The sequence below is a fragment of the Macrotis lagotis genome, chromosome 2 (assembly GCF_037893015.1).
Source record: "Macrotis lagotis isolate mMagLag1 chromosome 2, bilby.v1.9.chrom.fasta, whole genome shotgun sequence".
In the NCBI taxonomy this organism is placed as follows: Eukaryota; Metazoa; Chordata; class Mammalia; order Peramelemorphia; family Peramelidae; genus Macrotis; species Macrotis lagotis.
In genome coordinates this window covers 153,189,867-153,210,382 of record NC_133659.1, presented here as the reverse complement: position 1 = coordinate 153,210,382, position 20,516 = coordinate 153,189,867, and the positions used below count along the sequence as shown (strand labels likewise).

At 39.5% G+C, this 20,516-nt stretch overlaps 1 protein-coding gene across 1 annotated transcript in view; it reads right to left on the bottom strand.

Moving 5' to 3' along the window:
- The window catches only part of EGLN1 (egl-9 family hypoxia inducible factor 1), a 65,855-nt gene extending 52,594 nt beyond the window's left edge, over positions 1-13,261 (bottom strand). The window contains exon 1 of the mRNA XM_074223013.1: positions 12,322-13,261. Within this exon, the coding sequence (XP_074079114.1) occupies positions 12,322-13,218 (897 nt within the window). The 5' untranslated portion in view covers positions 13,219-13,261. The remainder of the gene's footprint in view (positions 1-12,321) is intronic.
- Positions 13,262-20,516: the final 7,255 nt, after the last annotated feature.

The following is a 20,516-nucleotide window of genomic DNA, read 5'->3' as shown; positions in this document are numbered from 1 at the left end:
AATTACAGACCTGCAAATATTCAAATGCAGCTATTTTTCTCCCTCCTAAACCTTTTCTTCTCAGTTCCTTCAACCATTCTTCACATGGCATCTTATGAGATAATACATGCAAATGTTAAAGTGTTGTATATATGTCAGTTATTATAATGACAGCGTGCTTCTAAATCTTGGTTACCCTCTGTTGAGTATGATCTAATTTGTCAGTTTTTTTTAAATGTCTATTCCAGATCTTAAAATTTCAGGGGCAACCAAACTTGAACCCAAAGAAAAAATATAAGAAATTACCTCCCCTTTTCTTGGTAAATCAATCAAAAACATTTATTAAACAACTACTATATACTATGCAATGGGAATAATTATAAGGAATAAAACCACAGAGCATACATTATAATGGAGACTGGAAAAATATATATACATAGAATGAATGAATACAAACATATACTAAGTTGCAAAATATGAGATAATTTGGTAGGGATAGTACTTAAAATAGATGAAGAGATCAAAACAGGATCCTAGAGTTTGAGCTGTATTCCAAAGAATAAAGGGACTTTGAGGCAGAAAAAAGGAGATAGTCTAGGCATGAAGACAGACAATACAAAGGCAAGAAGACAGAAAACATAATGTTGAGTGTGAGGAAGAGAGAAAGCCAGTTTTCCTAGATTACTGAAAGTAAGAGTATTGTCCAGTACAGAAAAAAAAGACAGGCTGAGGCCAGGCTATTAAGGACTTTTAAATAGAGTAGTTTGTATTCTAACCTATATGCCACTATTCCATCAACTCCAATTGGTCAGCACGGTGCTTTTGACAGTATCGCATAGGATATACTAGAGTAGGAAAAGAGTCTAGATGCAAGGAAACAAATTAGGAAGCTGCAAAAGGAATTTAGGAGAAATTCAGGCCCTGAACTATGGTACTAGGTGTATGAGTAGAGAAAAGCAGTCAAATAATGAGATGAAATATAAAAGTAGAAATAGAAAGCTCTAGCACTGATTGAATATGTGAGTGAGAGAGAGTGAAAAGTAGAGAATAATACCAAGGTTTCAAAGTTGAAAAAGTAAAAAGATAGTACTGTGACAGAATTAGGAAGTTTGTTAAAGGGAAGTGTTGATAATGAATTAATTTTGGACATGGGTGAATTTGAATATCTGAGACACCCAGTTGGCCAAATATTGAAGCAGGATTGAAGCAGATGAAAAAAATTAGGATAGAGAATCATTTGAATAAAGATAATAATTATACCCATGAGAGGTTAGATTCTAAAAAAAAAATAGAGAGAATAGGAGAGGACTGAGTCAGAACTTTAAGGAACCACCTCCAGCTAGGTCTGATGTAGATTATTCAATAAAGGAGACTGAGGAGATCTGGTTAGACAGGAAGGAGGTGACTCAAGAGAGATTAAAATCATGAAAACCCAGAAAACACAGACTATTAAAATCATGAAAACCCAGAAAACACAGACTATTCGGGAGGAGAATAGTGTAGAGTCAGTAGTGTAAAATGCAATCAATAAATATGAAATGAGTGAGGACTGAGAAAAGATCATTATTCATCAATTAAGAAATCATAAACATTGAAGAATAGTTTCAGGTCAGTGATGAGACTGGAAGTCATGCTGCAAAGGGATGATGAATGAAAGGAGAGAAAAACAAGTAGAAACAGCAAATATAGACAAGTATGTCTGAAATGAAAGAAGAAATAACAGGACTGTAGCAAGTAGGTTTTTTAAACCTTGAGGGGAACTTCGTTTGAAGCCATTATGGAAATAACTAGTGGATAAGGAAAGGTTGAAGATTCAAGAAAGAAGTGATTGAGGATGCAATCTTTTGGAGAAGACAGGAAGAGATGGGATGAAATATCTTTGTAGAAAAGTTGACCTTGGCAGATATTAAGGACATCATTGTCAAAAAATGAAATCAAGAAGGGAAGAGATGATAGTTAGAAATGAAGAAAATAAGAAAAGTTGCAGCTTTGCCTAAATGGTCTCAATTTTCCTAGTAATTAGCAAAGTTTACAGTTAAGTAAAGGGGGAGTGGAGAATGGAGTATTGTAGAAAGCTTAAAGAAGGAATCAAATATTTAAAACGGGGAATGAGATAAATCAATTAGGATGAATAAAAGACTTGTCTTTTTTAGTTAGGGTCTAGTTGATAATAGAAAAAGAATTGGGACAAAAGATGTGAAATAGTACAAATATCAGTTTTTCAGTATGCTGTTATTTTTTCTGAACTGTTTAGTTGCTTGGTTTTCTTCCCCCTGCCATTGAGGAGAGGGAGGGAAGGAGGGAGGGAGGGAGGTCATGGTAACCTCTTATTTTACAGATAGAAAACCTGAGGTGAAATGGATATTCTAGGTTCCCACAGCTAGGCCCTGGGGCTAAATTCAAACCTTAGTCTAGGTCTTCTAATTCACAAAAAATCTGTCTTTTTGATTGCTTGAAATCATACTTCTTCCCCACAGACTTCAGGGAATATTTGACTTTAAATTTCTCTTAAGAAATTGTCATATATAGTAATATAATTATCTTATACATATCTCATATTCCATTCGGTACCCCATTTAAAATCACATCCCCAATTTGCTTTCAAGATTTTGACATCCCTAGAGGGTGGCTAATTATTACTCTCAAAGGTAATTCTGAGGCCTGGGTTTTTCCATATAGTTTCTCACAAGCCGCCTTTAGTGTGTTTCCTATTAATCATCATCAAGTGGACTTAATTAGTTTTTTGGCAATTGTATTTCCCAAGATTGAGCAGTAAGAAGAATTGATGCAAAATATTCCCTAAGGAGAATGTTTCCCTCCCTGAGGGAAACTCTCCTACAAATTCACAGAAGTCCATTTGAAGAATGAGCTCAAACTTAAGAGTATAAAGGAAGTTATACTGGATATATCTATAGAAAAAGAATAAATCACATCTACTTGCAGTTTATGGGTGAGGAGATTTTTGAATTCAAAACCAGAATTCTTTCCTGATGTAAAAGGTCATAATCCTTGAAGCTGACTTCCTTCTTGAGGAACTGCCTCTCCATACATTTGATAGTCCTCATCTCTTTGTCTCTCTGGTGACTGGTCCAATCCCTGATCCCAACTGGATTCACTGTCTGATACTGGTCCAACCTCTCTGATAACATGGTCAATAGGGTTGGGGTAGGAGGAAAGTGGGAAAGAGAGAGAAAGACACAGAGATCGAGAGAAACTATCATGCCCCCCCCCCCCATACACACACCGGGGAGTAATTCCTTCTCAAAGACGTCTAAAGGTAGAACTGGAATCTTCATCTCCAGAACTTGGATAAACTCCTTGGGAGTGGGAATTGCTTCATTGCTTATATCAGGATCCCCAGTACCTGGCACATAATATTTGGTCAGTAAATACAAGTTGATTGATTGACTGTTCACTACTTCAAAGACTACTTAAATTCTTCCAGTCATTTAAATCCCACAGAGGCATGGTTAGCCAATCAGCTGTTCCATTTTTGACTCAAGACAGTCTCACCTCATAAAGAGAACATCTTGTTTATATATTTAAAACTTTAATGCTCTTATGATAATTATATTAATGGGATGGGGAAAGATGTGAACCTATTCCTTTACACTCATATATGATTCTAAGTTGCCCAAAGAAAGAAATTTGTTCTTATCCAAATTTACAATCCAACAAAGTGCTAAGCACACAGGATGTAATTACCAATTATCCATTAAAAAGTAATGTCTATTATAAAAGTGATGTCTATTATAAATATATATAATGGTTATTCGATTATTCTATTTTTCTGCCCAATTGATATTTTTAGGAATTTGTTTCCTCTTTCCCTTTAAGCAAATGAAAAGGAAGATTATATCTAGTTAATGAAGGTTAAGGAAGAATGTGAGTATTCAAATTCAACTAGCAATCAGGAAGCTTCTTTATTGACTAAAAGTGTGTTTGTAATTATAAGAAAATCAATGTCAAGTCAGAAATGTTCAGTGGTAAAGAATACATTCTTAAGTAAGCTAAAGCATAAATTGTAAGCTTAGAAAATTATCAGATTAATACTTAGATCTGGCAAATTTCAGTTCAAGAATTACTTAGCAAGTTCAGGTATTGTCCTAGTCCTGTACAGGCTAATTTTATAATATGTCTTTTTGATCACTTGACATTGTATCCTTGATATGTTTATATACTACTCTTTAACTTTATAACCCCCAAAACCAAATAGTATTCAAAAATATCAAGAATAATAGTGTTACAACTATAAAATCAAAAGTTCATATGACCCTAGATTGTAAATGTAGTTCTATATGGCCAAAATGTCAGAATACACGAGCTATATTAAATAATTTTAGAAAGATTTCCCCTAGAAATTTTCCTTTCTTCAAAGGTGAGGGACCCAAGGAAAAAGTTTTTAGTAGTATTATGAGTAATCACATGGACAAAGTGACCACTCAAATTTTTGTATCTCAAAAGATCATCAACATATCCTAAATTGATGCCTTAAAAAAAACTATTTTTTTGTATTATATTAATGTATTTTGGTATGTCAAAAGATCTTCAAGAAAGCATCACCAATAAATGCTTAAACAAGAATCATTTTGACAAAGGGAAAACTTGCCCATAAAAAATATTTAGAGATAAATGGTCAAAAGATATGAACAGTTTTCAGAAGAAGTTAAAGCTATAGTCATAAGGAAAAAAGCTCTAAATCATCATTGATTAGAAAAATGAAAATTAAAATTACTTTGAGGTTTTATGGCTAAATTTTACCAAAATGACAAAAAAGGAAAATGATCACTGTTAGGGGGATCTGAGAAAACTAGGACACTAACTGTTGGTGGAGTTGTGAATTGATCCAAATATTCTATAGAACAATTTGGAATTATGCCCAAAGGGCAATAAAACTGCACACCCTTAGGTCCAGTAATACCACTACTAGGTCTGTTTCCCAAAAGGAACATAAAAATGGGGGGAAAACCCCATATACAAAAATATTTATAGCAGCTCCTTTTTGTAGTGACAAAGAATTGGAAATTGAGAGGATACCCATCAATTGGGGAATGGCTGGACAAGTTATGGTACATCAATGTGATGAAATATTATTGTTCTGTAAGAAATCATGAGCAGATGGATTTCAGAAAAGCCTGGTAAGATTTGCATGAACTGAGGTTGAGTGAAGGGAGCAGAACCAGAAGAACAGCAATACTATGTGATGATCAACTATGATAAACTTAGCTCCTCTCAGCAAAATAATGATAGAAGAGAACTGCAAAAGACTCATGATGAAAAATGCCACCTACATCCGGAGAAAAATTATGAAGTTTGAATATAGATTGAAGTGTACTATTTTCACCCCCCCCTTCTTGTAGTTCTTCCTTTTGGTTCCAACTCTCACAACATAACTAATGTGGACATATGTTTAACATGATTGGACATGTAGGAGGAAAAGGAGGGATAGAGAAAAATCTGGAACTCAAAATCTTTAAAAAATGAATACTGAAAACTATCTTTACATGTAATTGGAAAAACACTATTAAATGCATTAAATTAAAAAAATAGATCAACAGCTCTGCCAAAAAGTATTATAGGAACTAATTACTTCCAGCATTAATAACCATATCAAAATTAGACTTTGTGCCTTTAATAATCTTTGAGTTTCCCCCCAATAATCTTTTGGGTCAAACTACTCAACTACACTCAGGTCTGCTCTATAACTAGAGTAAAAACTTGCCTCTAAAATCCCAAGAGAATACCTAGCTCTAGTTAGAACATTTTTTCCAAACAGCAGAGGATTTCCCGGCCCCCCCATTTCAGTTCCCATGTTTTTTTTTTAAAAGACAGAAATTGGGTGGCTAGGTGGGGCAGTGGATAAAGCACTGGCCCTGGAGTCAGGAGTACCTGGGTTCAAATCCAGTCTCAGACACTTAAGAATTACCTAGCCGTGTGGCCTTGGGCAAGCCACTTAACCACTGCCTTGCAAAAAAAAAAAAAAAGACAGGAAAAAAAGACAGAAATCTTTATAAATAGCATTGCACTTATAATATTGACTTTTTAATATAAAGCTAATATTATTTATGCTGAGAATCACAATAAACATAAATTACTATAACATCATTTTACTCCTCTCTTTATTCTTGTTCTCTAGTACCACACTTGAACAATGATCATTTATTTTTGACTTATCTTTTGTCTCTAATTTTAAGGCAATTTATTTTATATTATTATTATTATTATTATTATTATTATTATTATTGTTTAGGTTTTTGCAAGGCAATGGGGTTAAGTGGCTTGCCCAAGGCCACACGGCTAGGTAATAAGTGTCTGAGGCCGGATTTGAACTCAGGTATTCCTGACTCCAGGGCCGGTGCTCTATCCACTGCGCCACCCAGGCACCCCTCTAAGGCAATTTAAATCCCATGCTTGCACCCACTCTCATGAATTACATGTGGTCCTACAATCCTAAACTCTTATTTTTATGTGAACCATACTTTATTAGCTTAACTTCCTAGGAGATCTTTTCCCATGAAATCACCAAAACAGAAATAGAAAATTGAAATGTTAGTGGAAAAATAAATGGATTAGGAGTCAAGTAACCTGCATTCACATCCCATACCATCCATTCTCTAGCTATATGATTTTGAGTAACCCAGTCTCTGAGTCCAATTTCTTGTTTATACAATTAGATATCACCTATACCTATTCACAGTGTTGTTCTGATGATTAAAAGAGATTTAGCTATAAGGATAATATGTGCAGGGATGGAAAAACCATTGCTACCACTGATGCAGAAGTATAAAAATTCATGCACAATTCAAAAGGTGAAAGAAATAGAGGATTAGTGACTCCATATAGGACATAAATACCACAGTTCTTTTTCAAATAACTATATCAACAGTAACATTAGTCAACTTAAGAGTACACATAATATTTATATGCTTATTACAGCTTTGACCAGGATCACGGTTATGAGTCAGACATCAATTAATAAAATAAAAAGTGAAGAGGAGAAAAAATTGGGGTAGGGGGGAAAGAGTTGGTTATAAGAAAGGAAGAAAAAGACAAGAGATACTGAAGGTAAAATTCATTTTGTCTTCTATAAGGATTATGAGCTTTTCTGAAAGAATCAACTTGCCAGGAGTGCTGACAAATACTGTATGTAACCCGGCTTCAGGGGAGGCTGAGCTTGGAGGAGTGTGTGAACTCTGGAGCTCCAGGCTGCTGCAGCAGGACTGAACCTCTCAGTTGTCAATATTAAATCCAGCAGCAAAATAGTGTGAGCCCTTGGAGAGCAGGGAAGGCTACGAGTCTGCCCAAGGAATGAAAGAGAGCAGGTCAAAAAGCCAATAAGCAAGAGGATCAGACTACAAGTGGCTGCCACAGTTTCAGCTTGGGTAAAACAGAGAGATTCCAATCTTCAAAAAAAGGAGTGAGAGGTGAATTTTTCCATTTCTTTTACCTTTTGAATTGTGTATGAATTTTTACACTTCATCAGTGGTAACTATGCTTTCTCCTTCCCAGGACCTATCATCCTTATAGCTAAATATTTTTAATCATCAGAACAACTCTGTGAGTAGGTAACAGGTGATATCTAATTCTACAAATGAGAAAACTGAAACGCAAAGAGGTTGTTTGTTCAAAATCATATAGCTAGAAATGGATGGTATGGGATTTGAACTCAGGATACTTGACTTCTAATCCATGTAACTTCTATGTCAAAGGACATTTAACTACATAAATTGCCCAAAGAACATACCAGTATTCCTGAGTTTAGCTAGTCCAAAACCCAAAATAAAAGGAAAAATGAAATTGTTGTGATAACATCTATCCAAAAGAAAGCCACCGACGTTCAAAGAAAAGGGCGAAGAACAGGGGAACATGACAAAGAAGAACTAAGAAAACAGTCAAGAATGTAGGTAGGTCACATAGCATGAACACAATTCAACAATTAATGCCCACTCTGTGCAAGATGAAGAAGGGATAAAAAAGGACAAAAATGAAATAGTTCCTACTCTCAAGGATTTTATATATCACTAAAGGAAGCAACTTGTAAACAGTTAAATAAATGTAAGATAGTTTGATAAGGACCAAGAATAATAACAACCTCAGGGAGATTGTCATTCTAGTTAAGGAAAGGAGAAAGAGAGTCTAGCTTCAAAAAAAATGGTCCATCTGAGGTTCAGAGAAGTGACAACTACTTGGGAAGTTAAGAGAAGAAAATACCAAAGGAGACCAATATATCTTTTAAAAAAATAATAATAAATAAAAATAAAGATTTACAATAAATAGATGAGAGGGAGGAGAAACCTAGAACTTGACACAAGTGGAAAAGAATGGATTGAAGAGATGAAGAGTGGGAATTTAACAAAAGCTATAAAAAAAATGAGAAATCTCATACTCTGTGAAAAATAAATGAAAGTGAAGATATGTACTACTGACAATATAATAAAGTTAAGTGTTTAGAAATATAGCCTACATAAGAAGTTCAGAGAGAAGAAAATGAGGGGAATCAAGAGAGAGAAAAATACAATTTAAGTTTGGTGTGTTTATGGAAAACAGGCAAGTCTATAGAAATTATTTCTATTTTGACTGTAGATTAAAGAACTGTAAATGTATATAATATGTAAGAAATCTTTCAAATAACCTGTAAACAGCAAATGAGAATATATGTGAAAATATTCTGCAAAAAAATACTTATTAGACAACATTTATTTATATTTTTAACTAAACAACATTTGAAAGGTTCCAAAGTTGAACATAGCTCCTTTCTTAAAAATTGTGCTTTGAGCAATTGATATTAAGTATACTTTTTAACTGAAAATGTTTTTAGCTTCTTCTGCCATAGGGAAATTTGATCATAAACTCTGATATAGCTATTAAACAAGCTCCTTCAATTTGTACATATGAGGAGCCAACATTAGAGAAACACTGCCAGAAGTTGTAAAGGTTAGGAGGAAAAAAGTGTTTTTTGATGCCTGCTTCATCCAACCACGATTTCTTCTTCTAAGTCGATTCCAACCGATTTTAGAACTATACATGAATACATATCCTACTCCCGGATTAAGATAGCATTACCTAACTGGAAACCTGATGATAAATCTGTACTGGCTGCTTTATCTTCCCTCATTTTGCTCCTTTTCTTCAAATACCTTTCAACTTCTTTTATTTGCCCCCAGGATTAATTTATGTAAAAATGTTAGCATATACAAAACAATATGTATCTTATACAAGTTATTAAATGAATAAATTATAATTCATTTTCCCCCTCAAATGGAGAAGTGATTCAGGGTGACCAATTAATTTTTAAATCTCTCACAGGGAAGTAAATAATCCTCAAAACATTTGTGACACTCTTTATTTTGCCTTTCTTCTTTCCTCTTCATCTATCCTCAATACCACTTTAGATTTTCACATTTTTCTATTTAACAAGAGTTAACTATTTTGGACTCAGTACAGATTTTAAAGATTAGGAAAAGGGGAATGACAGAGCAGAAAATGTACAAGTTGTCAAAGAACAGAAAAGGGAGAAAACACAATGAGAAGGGCTCAAAAGAAATGAAACAGGAAGAGCATCATGGGAAGAGGTTGAACCTGGTGTATATCACAGTAGTTTCTCTTATTCTACTATAATCTTTTCCCCCCTCTATACATACAGACAGATACACATCTAAAACAATTAAGTATTCTAAAGAGTGATTTTGAAGTTGATGTCCATTTCCTTGTATAAGAACAATTAGCTAGTTACCTCATTTTTTAAATTTCTACTCAATCTACAATTCCTTCAAGTTACTATCTTATGCCAGATTTTCCAAGATTGTCCAAATTTCTAGGAAAACATATGCTTTAAAAAATGTTCAAAAGGAATAGCCTTTGTCAGAGGATATAGTCTATTTTTTTTGGTTCAGATTATATGGTGATTTTAGCTATGCCCCAATCCTAGAGTGCCACAGACTTTGCAGTCTTCAATATTCAGATTTTAAAAATTCAAGTCTATCATATTTTTTAAAAAGTAGATTACTGGTAGTAACTGCAGCCCTTTTTTACAATCATTCACTATATCCAAGCTTTCCTGTTCTTCTTATGCTGATAGCAAAACTAATTTGGTTAACAGTTATTACAAAAATGAAGCAAGCATCTTTTGGAAGGACTGCCTAAAATAAACATTTTATGTTTTTTTAAAAAACCTAAATACTCGTGGGGCAGCTAGGTGGCGGAGTGGATAAAGCACCAGCTCTGGAGTCAGGAGTACCTGGGTTCAAATCTGGTCTCAGACACTTAATAATCACCTAGCTGTGTGGCCTTGGGCAAGCCACTTAACCCCATTTGCCTTGCAAAAAACCTAAAAAAAAAACCACCTAAATACTCTTAGACCATTCAGGTATGGGATCAGTCATCAGACTAGCAGGGATGAGATGGCTTTTTGTTTGCTGATATATTTTTTTCTCCAAGAAAACTCTAGGTAGAGCTAAAAGATTAACAGTTTCTCACCCTTGCAAGACATTTTGATCAGAGTTAAGGATGAAGTTAGTGGCCTTTAAACAAAGGTATTGTCTTATCAGGGACTCTGACCTTCAACTCTCATCTTAGTCCTTTAGATTTTTCCTTCACATTTTTTTTAAAAATCCTATCAAGAAGAATTACAATAGAAATCCTGATGATGACTGTATGCTGGAATTAAATATTCCTAATACTTGGATAGCAAACACAAGTTCAAATCTGCAAGACAAACTTCACCTTCATGTTAGCTCTAGTAACTACCATGTGAAGATGGCTACAGTTGAATGGTTTTAAAGCCACTGTTTCTTCTGCTAAGGGGATTCCAAAGGAAGCAGGTGGCCACTTCCTCACAATGATCTCCCTAGGGAAACAACAACTCTAAAAAAGCTTTTGAGACTACAGCCCCTTCCCCTGGCAAGTCAGCTGAACACAAAGATAAGAGACCATCCTTCCCTTTCCTTCAATACTGCTAACCTGGAAAGCTCAACTACTGAGCAGTGAACACGCCAGATTTTGAATTATCTCATTCAAAAAACTCAAGATTACACCTTAGATTCATACCTCAAGTATGAATGTAGGTAACCTTTATATTATATCCTATACCATATATTATCACTCAGCAAACTATTTCAACAACCCAGTTTGGTCAATACCGCTGCACAATTTTTTTATAACAGATTTTATTCAAAAATAAATGAAATTACTTTATTGACAGTTTGATCTTTTTTTTTATTAAGTTTATGATAAAAATCTGTCAGGTAAGGCCATTTGAATTTCGGATGTCTCAATTTAACAACGAAGCTGCTGTAATTCTTTTGGATCTGTCTTTTCCTTAAGATTTTTTAGGGAAGAAGTTGAGTATAGGTTGACAGGGATTGGGAAGGGGGAAAGGAGGCATCTAAAACTGTTCAGTAATAACAAAATACTTGATGAAACCATATACATACATTTACATATATGTATTTATATACACACATTTATAGTAAATGGTAGAATAAAAACACTGAGAAGTGTTTTTAAAATGTTAGGAAAAAGCTATAAACAACTTACATAAATCTAAAACTAGACTGATCTATAATATTAACAGATTCACAATACACATGCTTTTCTGTGAACAATTCCAGAAAAACAAATTAGTAGGTACTTGTCTACTGTTTCTCTTTCTTAACACTACTACAGGGCTCATGGAAACAGCCAGGGAGTGCTTCTGAGTATAATAACAGGAGAAAAAAAACTGCAAGAGTATATTATAGAAGGAAAAGACTGGGATTAATGTTTACTGTACTTTATCATAAGGCAAAAGATTAGAGATATGATTATATTATGGGGACAAAAGAAAAATAGGAAGGGAAAAACACAAAGGAAGCCATTCAAATGTAATCAAACCTAAAGGAAAACCTGATAAAATATTTTGCTCAAAATATACCTGCTTTAGTGAGACTTGAAAAGCAAAAGGGGCCACAAGAAGGAGCCAGTTGATGTCGGTTAACCGGCCATTCAGGTGATTTTTTTTTTCATTTTTGTAGCCAATAGACACATTTGCCAGAAGTACAAGGCAATTAGCTGTGTCAACCATAATCTGGTGAATCACTGGAATTTAAGAGTTTATGCAAACAGGTCCCGGGTAGTGTAGCGAGGCTTCCCGGGGGGGGGGGGGGGGGTACCCTAACTTTCCCCAGGGAGCTAGTTTTGGGACAGAGAGCCGCCAACTTGGGAAGGAGCAAGCACAGGCAGCTCGGGAAGGGGGTCGGGCGCCTGAGGGCACTGCGCAGGGGGGCGATGCCCGGGCCCGGGGCGCCGGGGCAATGACAGCACGTGAGGAAGGGGCGGCGGCCGGCGCCCCGGGCCCGCACTTACTTTCGTCCTGCCGTTGATCTTGTAGTTGCCCAGCTTGCCGTTGCAGTGGCGGATCAGGTCGTCCATGCTGCTCATGAGGCGCCCGATGGTCTCGCAGCCCGGCTCCTTGCCTTCGATCCAGGTGATCTTGTCGCCCCGGATGTCCTTGGAGGAGTCGCTCTTCTGGCTGACCAGCTGGCCGTCGGTGAACTTGCCCGTGTCGTGCAGGGCCCGCACCTCCTCGCCGATCTGCTGGCCGGTCTCCTTGCCCAGGAAGTCGTCCACCACGCAGATGCCGTGCTTGTTCATGCAGGGCACGATGTACTCCAGCGCCAGCTTCAGCGCCGGCAGCGGCTTCGTCTGCCCGTTGGGCCTCAGCATCAGCCCCAGGCCCGGCGGGCTCAGCTGGGACTCGTCCCGGCCCGGTTCCGCCTCCGCGGGCCCCGCCGCCGGGCCCTGGCCGTTGCCGGCCGCGGGCACCGGGGCGGCCGCGTCCGGGGCGGCCGCGGAGGCGGGCGGCGGCGGCGGCGCCTCCCCCGTGGCCGCGGCGCTGGCGGCCTCCGGGGAGGCGGCGTCCCGGCGCCGCCGCTGCTGCTGCGCCGCCGCCGCCGCCGCTCTCCTGGCTTCCCGGAGGCCGGCCCCGGCGGCCTTGGGCGGCGTCGCGGGGTGCGGGGAGGCCGCGGCGGGCCGGGGCTGGGGGCGGCCTCCCGCGCCGCCGGGCCCGGGCTCGGCCGCGCCGCCGTGGCACACCAGCTTGTGCTTCTTCCAGTCCTGGCGCTGGTGCTCCTTGCTGCAGTAGAAGGAGCTGCGGCAGCGGCTGCAGCGCAGGAGGTTCTCCATCTTCCCGCACAGCTCGCAGTACTGCCGGTCCCGCTCGCTCGGGCTCAGCCCGCCGGCCCCGCCGCTGTCATTGGCCATGGCGGCGGCGACCCCGGCCGGGCTCGAGGGAGGAACGGGAGGGCGGGCGCGGGCGGGGGGCCGGGGCGGGGGCCGCTAGTGCGCCATGCGCCCCCGCGGCGGCCCGCCGGGCCCTCGCCCCCGCGGCGCCCCGGCTCCCGGCGCTCGGCCCCCTCCGCGGCGGCGGCCGCCTCGCCTCTGGGCCCGGCCCGGCCCGGCCCGGCCCGGCTGGCGGAGGGGAGAAGAGGGCGGGCGGGCGCCACTCGCTCTGCGCGCTCTGCACGTACGCCACGGCCCCGCCGCGACCCGGGCGGGCGGAGGGAGGGGAAAGGAGGGCGGAGGGCGGAGAGCGCTCACACGCGAGCGCAGCGCGGCGGCGGCTCCCGCGGCTCTGGCCACGGCGGCCGCGGCGGCCTCCTCCCCCTCCGCGGGCGGCCGGCCGGGCGGGCGGGGACGGGGGCTCGGGCCGCGGCGGGGGGGGGGGGGGGGGGGGCGGGCCCCCGAGCACTGCCCGCCCTGCGCCCTGCCTGGGGCGGAGCCTCGAGCGGCCGGGGCCGGAGCGGCGGCCCCCGCGGCCCGCCGGCCCCCCGGGCCCTCGCACCTGCCCCCGCGGCCCGGCCCGCCCCGCCCCGCCCCGCCCGAAGTGGGGACGAGCAAACAGAAATGCGCCGGGCGGTGCTGAAGCCGCTGCCCCCCCCGCCGAGCCCGCCCCGGCCCCAATCGAGGGCCGGACTCATTACGTTTTTATGGTGCAGTTTTTATTAAAGGGAATTTGTTTAAAGGCCACTTAAACGAGACCCTGCAGAAGAGCCGGCAGGGCCGGGTGACGCTTGCGGATGGCTCAGAAGCCTGGAGACCAAAGCTATCAGGGGGCTCGCTCCGTGTTTTACAAGGAGCATTGGGGAGTTTGAAGGAAAAAAGGAAAAATCCCTCTTAGTAATACGATTCATGTTAACAAGTCATAAATACCTCATCAAATAAAAGTGCTTTATAAATGTGAATTATTTTTGGAAGTCAACTATGCCTTGAGGGGTGGGGAAGGGAAGGGAAGGGAAGAGCCTCCTTCCATCCACCCTAGGAAAAACGTACTCACTGTCCACAAAGATCTAAGGAAGCTTCTCCTAGGAACTCCACTGAAGTCCCCGTACCTCAGTGTGGAGTGGAGGTGACCCTGGATGCTGGAAGGCCACATGCCAGCCCAGCACAAGCTCTGGCAGATCCTACCCAGCTGGAAAAACTTGGAGTACTCAGCCAGGGACAAGCTGTATTGTCTGTCACCCAAGGTCCAAAATAGCTAAATCTGGAGAAGCTTATCACCAAAAGGTGAGGCGCAAGGTGCTACGTTCATTTTTTGATCACAATAACTCACAAAGATTTATCTTAGGGTGGAGAGAGAACCCATGACAATCAAATCAAGGATCTTTTTGACATATTAAAGTATGTGCAAGACATTGTACTAAGGCCTAGATTAACACCAATGAGCGGCAAATAACCTTGTACTTTCTTGAAATAACTATAGAGGATTTACAATAAACGGATAGCTGCCCCAAAGGACTACAAATCAACAGGAAAAAAAAATTTAGTGTTGAGTTTCACATTTTCTCAAATTTTTTAGAGTTGACATTTCCATTTAAAAAAATTATTTTATTGTAGATTGCTACTCTTAGATCTAGTGACTCTGACCTTTATTCTGCTCAGTGAACAAAACACTCCATCTCTTGACTCCAGGAATTTTCTCCTACTGTCCTTCCTATCCAGCTTTTGTCCCCCCCAGCCCCCCCCCCATGTTCTCCCTCCTCATCTCCACCTATTGACTTGCTGGACTTTTTTTAAATTCCAACAAAAATCCCTTCTCCTACAAGAAAGGCTTTCCCAACCTCGCTCTTAATTCTTGTACCTTCCCTTTCTTAATCAATAATGTTTGTCCTTGATTCTTGAAGACCAATCCATCAGGGAGGTGATGCCATGACAAGCACATCAATTAGATTTGAGTGAGGGGATGCTGTACTAAGTCACTAACCTCACTTTCTCCTCCAGAATTATCTGGGTCCAGTGTCCAGATATAAATCAGGACAACTGGAGATGATTCTGGATGTGAAGCAATCAGGGTTAAGTGACTTGCCTAAGGTCACACTGCTAGGAGGTCACATTTGAGCTCCTGTCCTCCTGACTGCAAAGCTAGTACTCTATCCACTACACTTCTCCATTAGATCACAAGTTCCTTGCAGACAGGGGTTGTGTTTTGTTTTGGGGTTTTTTTTGTTTGTTTTGCATCTTCAAAGTTTAACACAGAGTATAGCAGGCATTTATTAAATGTGGCAATAAGTATCTTAAGTGGAGTTTCACCTTGCATTCTGACTAAAATTTACTCATGGTCTCAGTTACTTTATTTTGGAATCTGGTGAGTCCAAACACCAGGATAGGTCCAGAGACCCCAAACATATTATCCAGTTTAGCCCAGGGTTCCCAGAGTAAACACATCCATCTTTCCTCCATCACTATCCATATGGCATGGATAATGTTCCAGGTGAAAGAGGTCACAATCTGGTTCCCTGAATCCCAAGAGTCTTCAAGGGTGGAACTGTCACTGCTGTGTGTGTATTTGTGTGTGTGTGTGTGTGTGTAGATGTGTGTAGATCCTGCTTCAAGGCACTTCCAATGCCATTTACTGCTGTATGGGGACCCCAGTAATTATGAACTATTCTTGGAAAAACTGATCAACAGGTTTAAAGCTTCCTGAACTGTTTCTTAATTAACTTGGAAGAAGAGAGAAACAGGGAAAAGGAGGAGGAAGAGAGCTGAATGATAGAAATAATAGATGATACATATGATAGGGAGATAAATAAGCATATATGTAGATAAATGTTGGGAAAATTGATAAAGATAGATATAGAGACAGAAGAGATGATAATAGAAATGATAGATCAATAATAGAGATAGATAAATAGTAAAGACAGATAAGTCTGAGAGATATAGTAGGATGATAGATATATAGAGATGACAGATAGTTAAATGAGAGTTAGGTACAGCAGATGATAGGTAAATACAGATAGATAGATAGATAGATGATAGAAGTAGATAGAAAGTTGGATGATAGGTAGATAAATGAAAAAGATATAGTTGTATCTTTAGATCTAGATAGTGATCGAGATCTGTAGATCAAGATCTGGACAGATTTACACATAAAGATTTTCTGTCCCTCCATTTTGAGTTTATTTTTTTTCAAGACAATGGGGTTAAGTTGGCCCTCCATTCTATAACAGACATGTCCCTATTCATTCAACTGATAGATCGTGTCTCATTCTTAGTAAATAAAGCTGCAATACTTTTCTGTCTCTGTGTCCTTGATGGTCAATTCACAAATAGCTAGTCAAAAGAACACAGAGGAAAAAAAATATTCATATGCCAGTGAAATCATGGGTTTATTTATTTACAACACTATAGTTGACATAGTATGGTGGAAAGGACACTGGATTCAAGTGCTGACCTTATTTCTTATAAGTTATGTGACTTAGGTCAATTGATATTGCCTCTCTGGGCCTCAGTTTATTCATGGATTGTGGATCTTAACTATGTAACCACTTATAATAAAGGGGATACCCATCAGTTAAATATCTTTAAAAATCTATTATATTATATAAGATCTCCATTTAAAAACTTTTATTAGCTGCCACTTTGTTCCAGGAAAACCAGCTGAAGTGTTTCTTGATACACTTAATACAAAATTAATCCTAATATAATAGATACACTGCTGGATTTTGAGTCAGAAACACCTGGATTCAAATCATTCATGAGACAAGCTGTGTGACCCTGGACAAGTCAGTGGAAATTTCCTCATTCAGAAATAGGGATAATAATACCATCCTTACTGGCTTGTTGTGAGAATCAAAATAAGGTGACATATGTAAAGCACTTTGCAAATTTTAAAATGCTAAATCTGTACTATTATGCTATTATTATCAGTTAATTCCTTCAAAAGTTAGCATGGAACAAACTAATATGAAATGTCCAGTTATCAATTTGTAAAAGAAATTACTTCTTATGATCAATAATTCTGAAATTTCAATAATTTATGTAGGTTGACCCAACCTATTCAAATTATCAATTAAAAAAACTCTTAACTAGCAATACAGAATTCAATTGTGTCAGATTCATTAACAAGGTTCTGAAAATCAATCATTTCATCAAATTAGAGTAATACTAAATAGCTTCAATGGATAAAAATGGGTATTCCAAGAAGATACACTGATCTACAGTAATTCTATGAAGTGCAAGCAGAGTAGGTGCATGAGCACTTAAAAGACATATTCAAAGGCGGCTAGGTGGCCCAGTGGATAAAGCACCAGCCCTGGAGTCAGGAGTACCTGGGTTCAAATCCGGTCTCAGACACTTAATAATTACCTAGCTGTGTGGCCTTGGGCAAGCCACTTAACCCTATTTGCCTTGCAAAAAAAAAAAAGAAAACTAAAAAAAAAAACATGTTCAAATGAGATATAACTGGGAAACAGCAATCAATAGATGTGGATAGAACTCAATAGATGTGAATAGAACTGGGTAGTGTTTCAGCTGACTAAATGTAAATATATACTGTCAAAAGGCTTTTGGAAAAAAAAAAGAAAAAAGGCTTTTGGACTATCCAGTCTTTTTGGCCACACTGTCCATAGACACTAAAGTCTACTTCACTTTATACATGATACTTGTCTCTGAAAAATTATATCTAAATTTAATTTGATAAATTTAAACTTATGGTGATACATTTTGTAGAGCAAACAATGCTTTCAAAGTAAAAGGCTGCCCCCGCCCTTTTGCCAAGTGTGGAATTTATTCAAAAGCAAGTTAATATTTTTATTTGTCAATAGTCCTATCTTTGAATAGGAAGGAAAATAACTACTTTGGGTCTAGCTTTATAGTGACTCTACATATTATACTGACTTAAGAACACAGTTGGAAATATTAAATGAAAAGTTTGATGTTTCATTGATGAGTCCAATGAAAGGAGATACTTCATTAGTTAGAGATCTTCCTGTGACTCAGAGTGTTGGAGAAGCCATTAGATGCCCACAAATAACCCTAAACAAAATGGACCTTCTCCTGTGTCATTTTAATTGACTTTAACACATTTTTTTTAACATTGTAGATCACCTCCCCCTCCTGGATATATTGACTTCTGTGACACTGCATTTTCCTAGTGCTCCTATCTGACTGTCCCTTCTCAGTATCCTTTGTTGAATCATGACCCACTTGCTGTATAAATAGTGTAGGTGTTTCCCAAGGCACAGTCCCCAGGTCCTTCCAACCTCAATCTCTCTCCAGAATTATAAATCTATATTGCCTACTGAACATTTCTATCTGGATGTCTCACTGGTATCTTAAACTCAACATGTCCAAATTGGAAGATTTATCTCTTCCCATAGACCCACTCTTCAAAACTTCCCTATTCCTGCTGGTGGCCTCACCATCAAACTCTGTTAGTCACTTTATAACTTTAAGAGTGACCTCTGCTTCTTCCTCCTTTTCAGATCCTCATCAATTAACAAATCTTCTTACTTCTCCCTTGACAACATCTCTTCCATCTGTCTCTGTCCTTTGCTCACACAGACACTACCTTTGTTCAGTTCTACATTCCCTCTTGCCTGGACTACTATATTAGCTTCCTAATCAAATTTCCCTGTCTCCAGTTTTTACCCTCTTCAATACATCATCCACACAGTTATGAAATCAGTATTCCTAAAGCTCATATGGTCATAGAACTGGAAGGACCCCCTTATCTAACCCTCATTTTAAAGATGGGAAAACTAAGGCTAAGTGATTGGCCCAAGGTCACAAAGGCAAGTAAGTGCTAGAGGTGGAGTTTAAACTCAGGTCTTCTTAGTGCAAATCCATTCCTCTTTCCACTTAGCACACCTTCTGACCACATCATAGTTTCCTTCGGGTATCCCTTCTTTCATGATGGCTTCTCTTTGTTAGTGTTAAACCTTCCTCAAATTATCTTGCATTGACTTATCTGTATAGAGAATTTCTTCAATAAAATGTAAGCTACTTGAGACACAGGCTATTTATTTTTGCCCTTCTAACCCCATCACTACGTGCAGGAGCAAGGAACATTCCTCCCAGTGTCATGTAAGGCCCATGGTCTGACATTGCTACAGCAACTGCAGGCTGGACCCAAAATTCAATAAATCTAGGAGCTTTTTAGAGATGGATTAAACATTTAACCAAATATTGCAGGCAAATGATATTATAAATATCCAAATGGCCCTTGGCAGAAAAAAAGTTGTCTACCCCAACTGGTAATGTTCTTGCCAGTGGTAGGTACTTAATAAATGTTTGTTGAATTTAACTAAATTCATTGCACAAATATGCATCTTTATTAGGCATAAGACTATATTGAATACTCTTCAAAGCAGTGTGGAAGATTCAACCAGGTCCCACTGGTTCAACAGTGCCTAAATAATTTTATGTTGAGTTCAGCGACCTGATAGTTAAAATGGTATTTGGAATCAGGGTTCTCTCTAAGGTGAACACTTAGTCAGTCTCCTGATGTGGACATCACAAACTTACATTCCTTACCCTTTTTTTTAAAGTTCATCTGTGCCACAGTGTTTTCTAAGCACTTGTAGAAATGTTCATTAGGGCAGTGGATAGAGAACTGGCCTTGGATTCAGGAGGATAGGAGTTCGAATCAGGCCTCAGACACAACACTTGCTGGCTGTGTGACTTTGGGCAAGTCACTTAGCCCAGATTGCCCCACATCAGGGCTGTCTCCAGTTGTCCTGATTCATATCTGGCCACTGGACCCAAATGGCTCTGGAGGAAAAAGTGAGGTTGATGACTTAGCACAGCATCTCCCTCACTCAAATCCAATTCGTGTGCTTGTCATGGAGGAAAAAGTGAGGTTAATGACTTAGCACAGCATCTCCCTCACTCAAATCCAATTCATGTGCTTGTCATGGCATCACCTCCCTGATGTTGTGGTCTTCTTCAAAAATGAAGGATAAACATTATTATTATTAGTAATGTTTAGTCTGCCCTTAAGTGAAAAACAATTGGCAGAACTATGCTTGTAATATTTTTTTATTCATTTCTTAAAACTCATTAACCCTTTGATGAAATACTACATTTTAATTCCCTTGTTTTTTATTACTCCAGGAAACAAACATATAACACTAAGAGAAAAAAGTGCCAGACAATCAGGGGGTGACAAGCTGTCATTTGTTTCCACTTTGTGTTATGGTCAAAATTCCCCTGAGGTATTATGAGGGCACTGGTGCTCCCTGAATGGTGAAACCAATAGGAAGCTGGGGATACAATGAACCAGT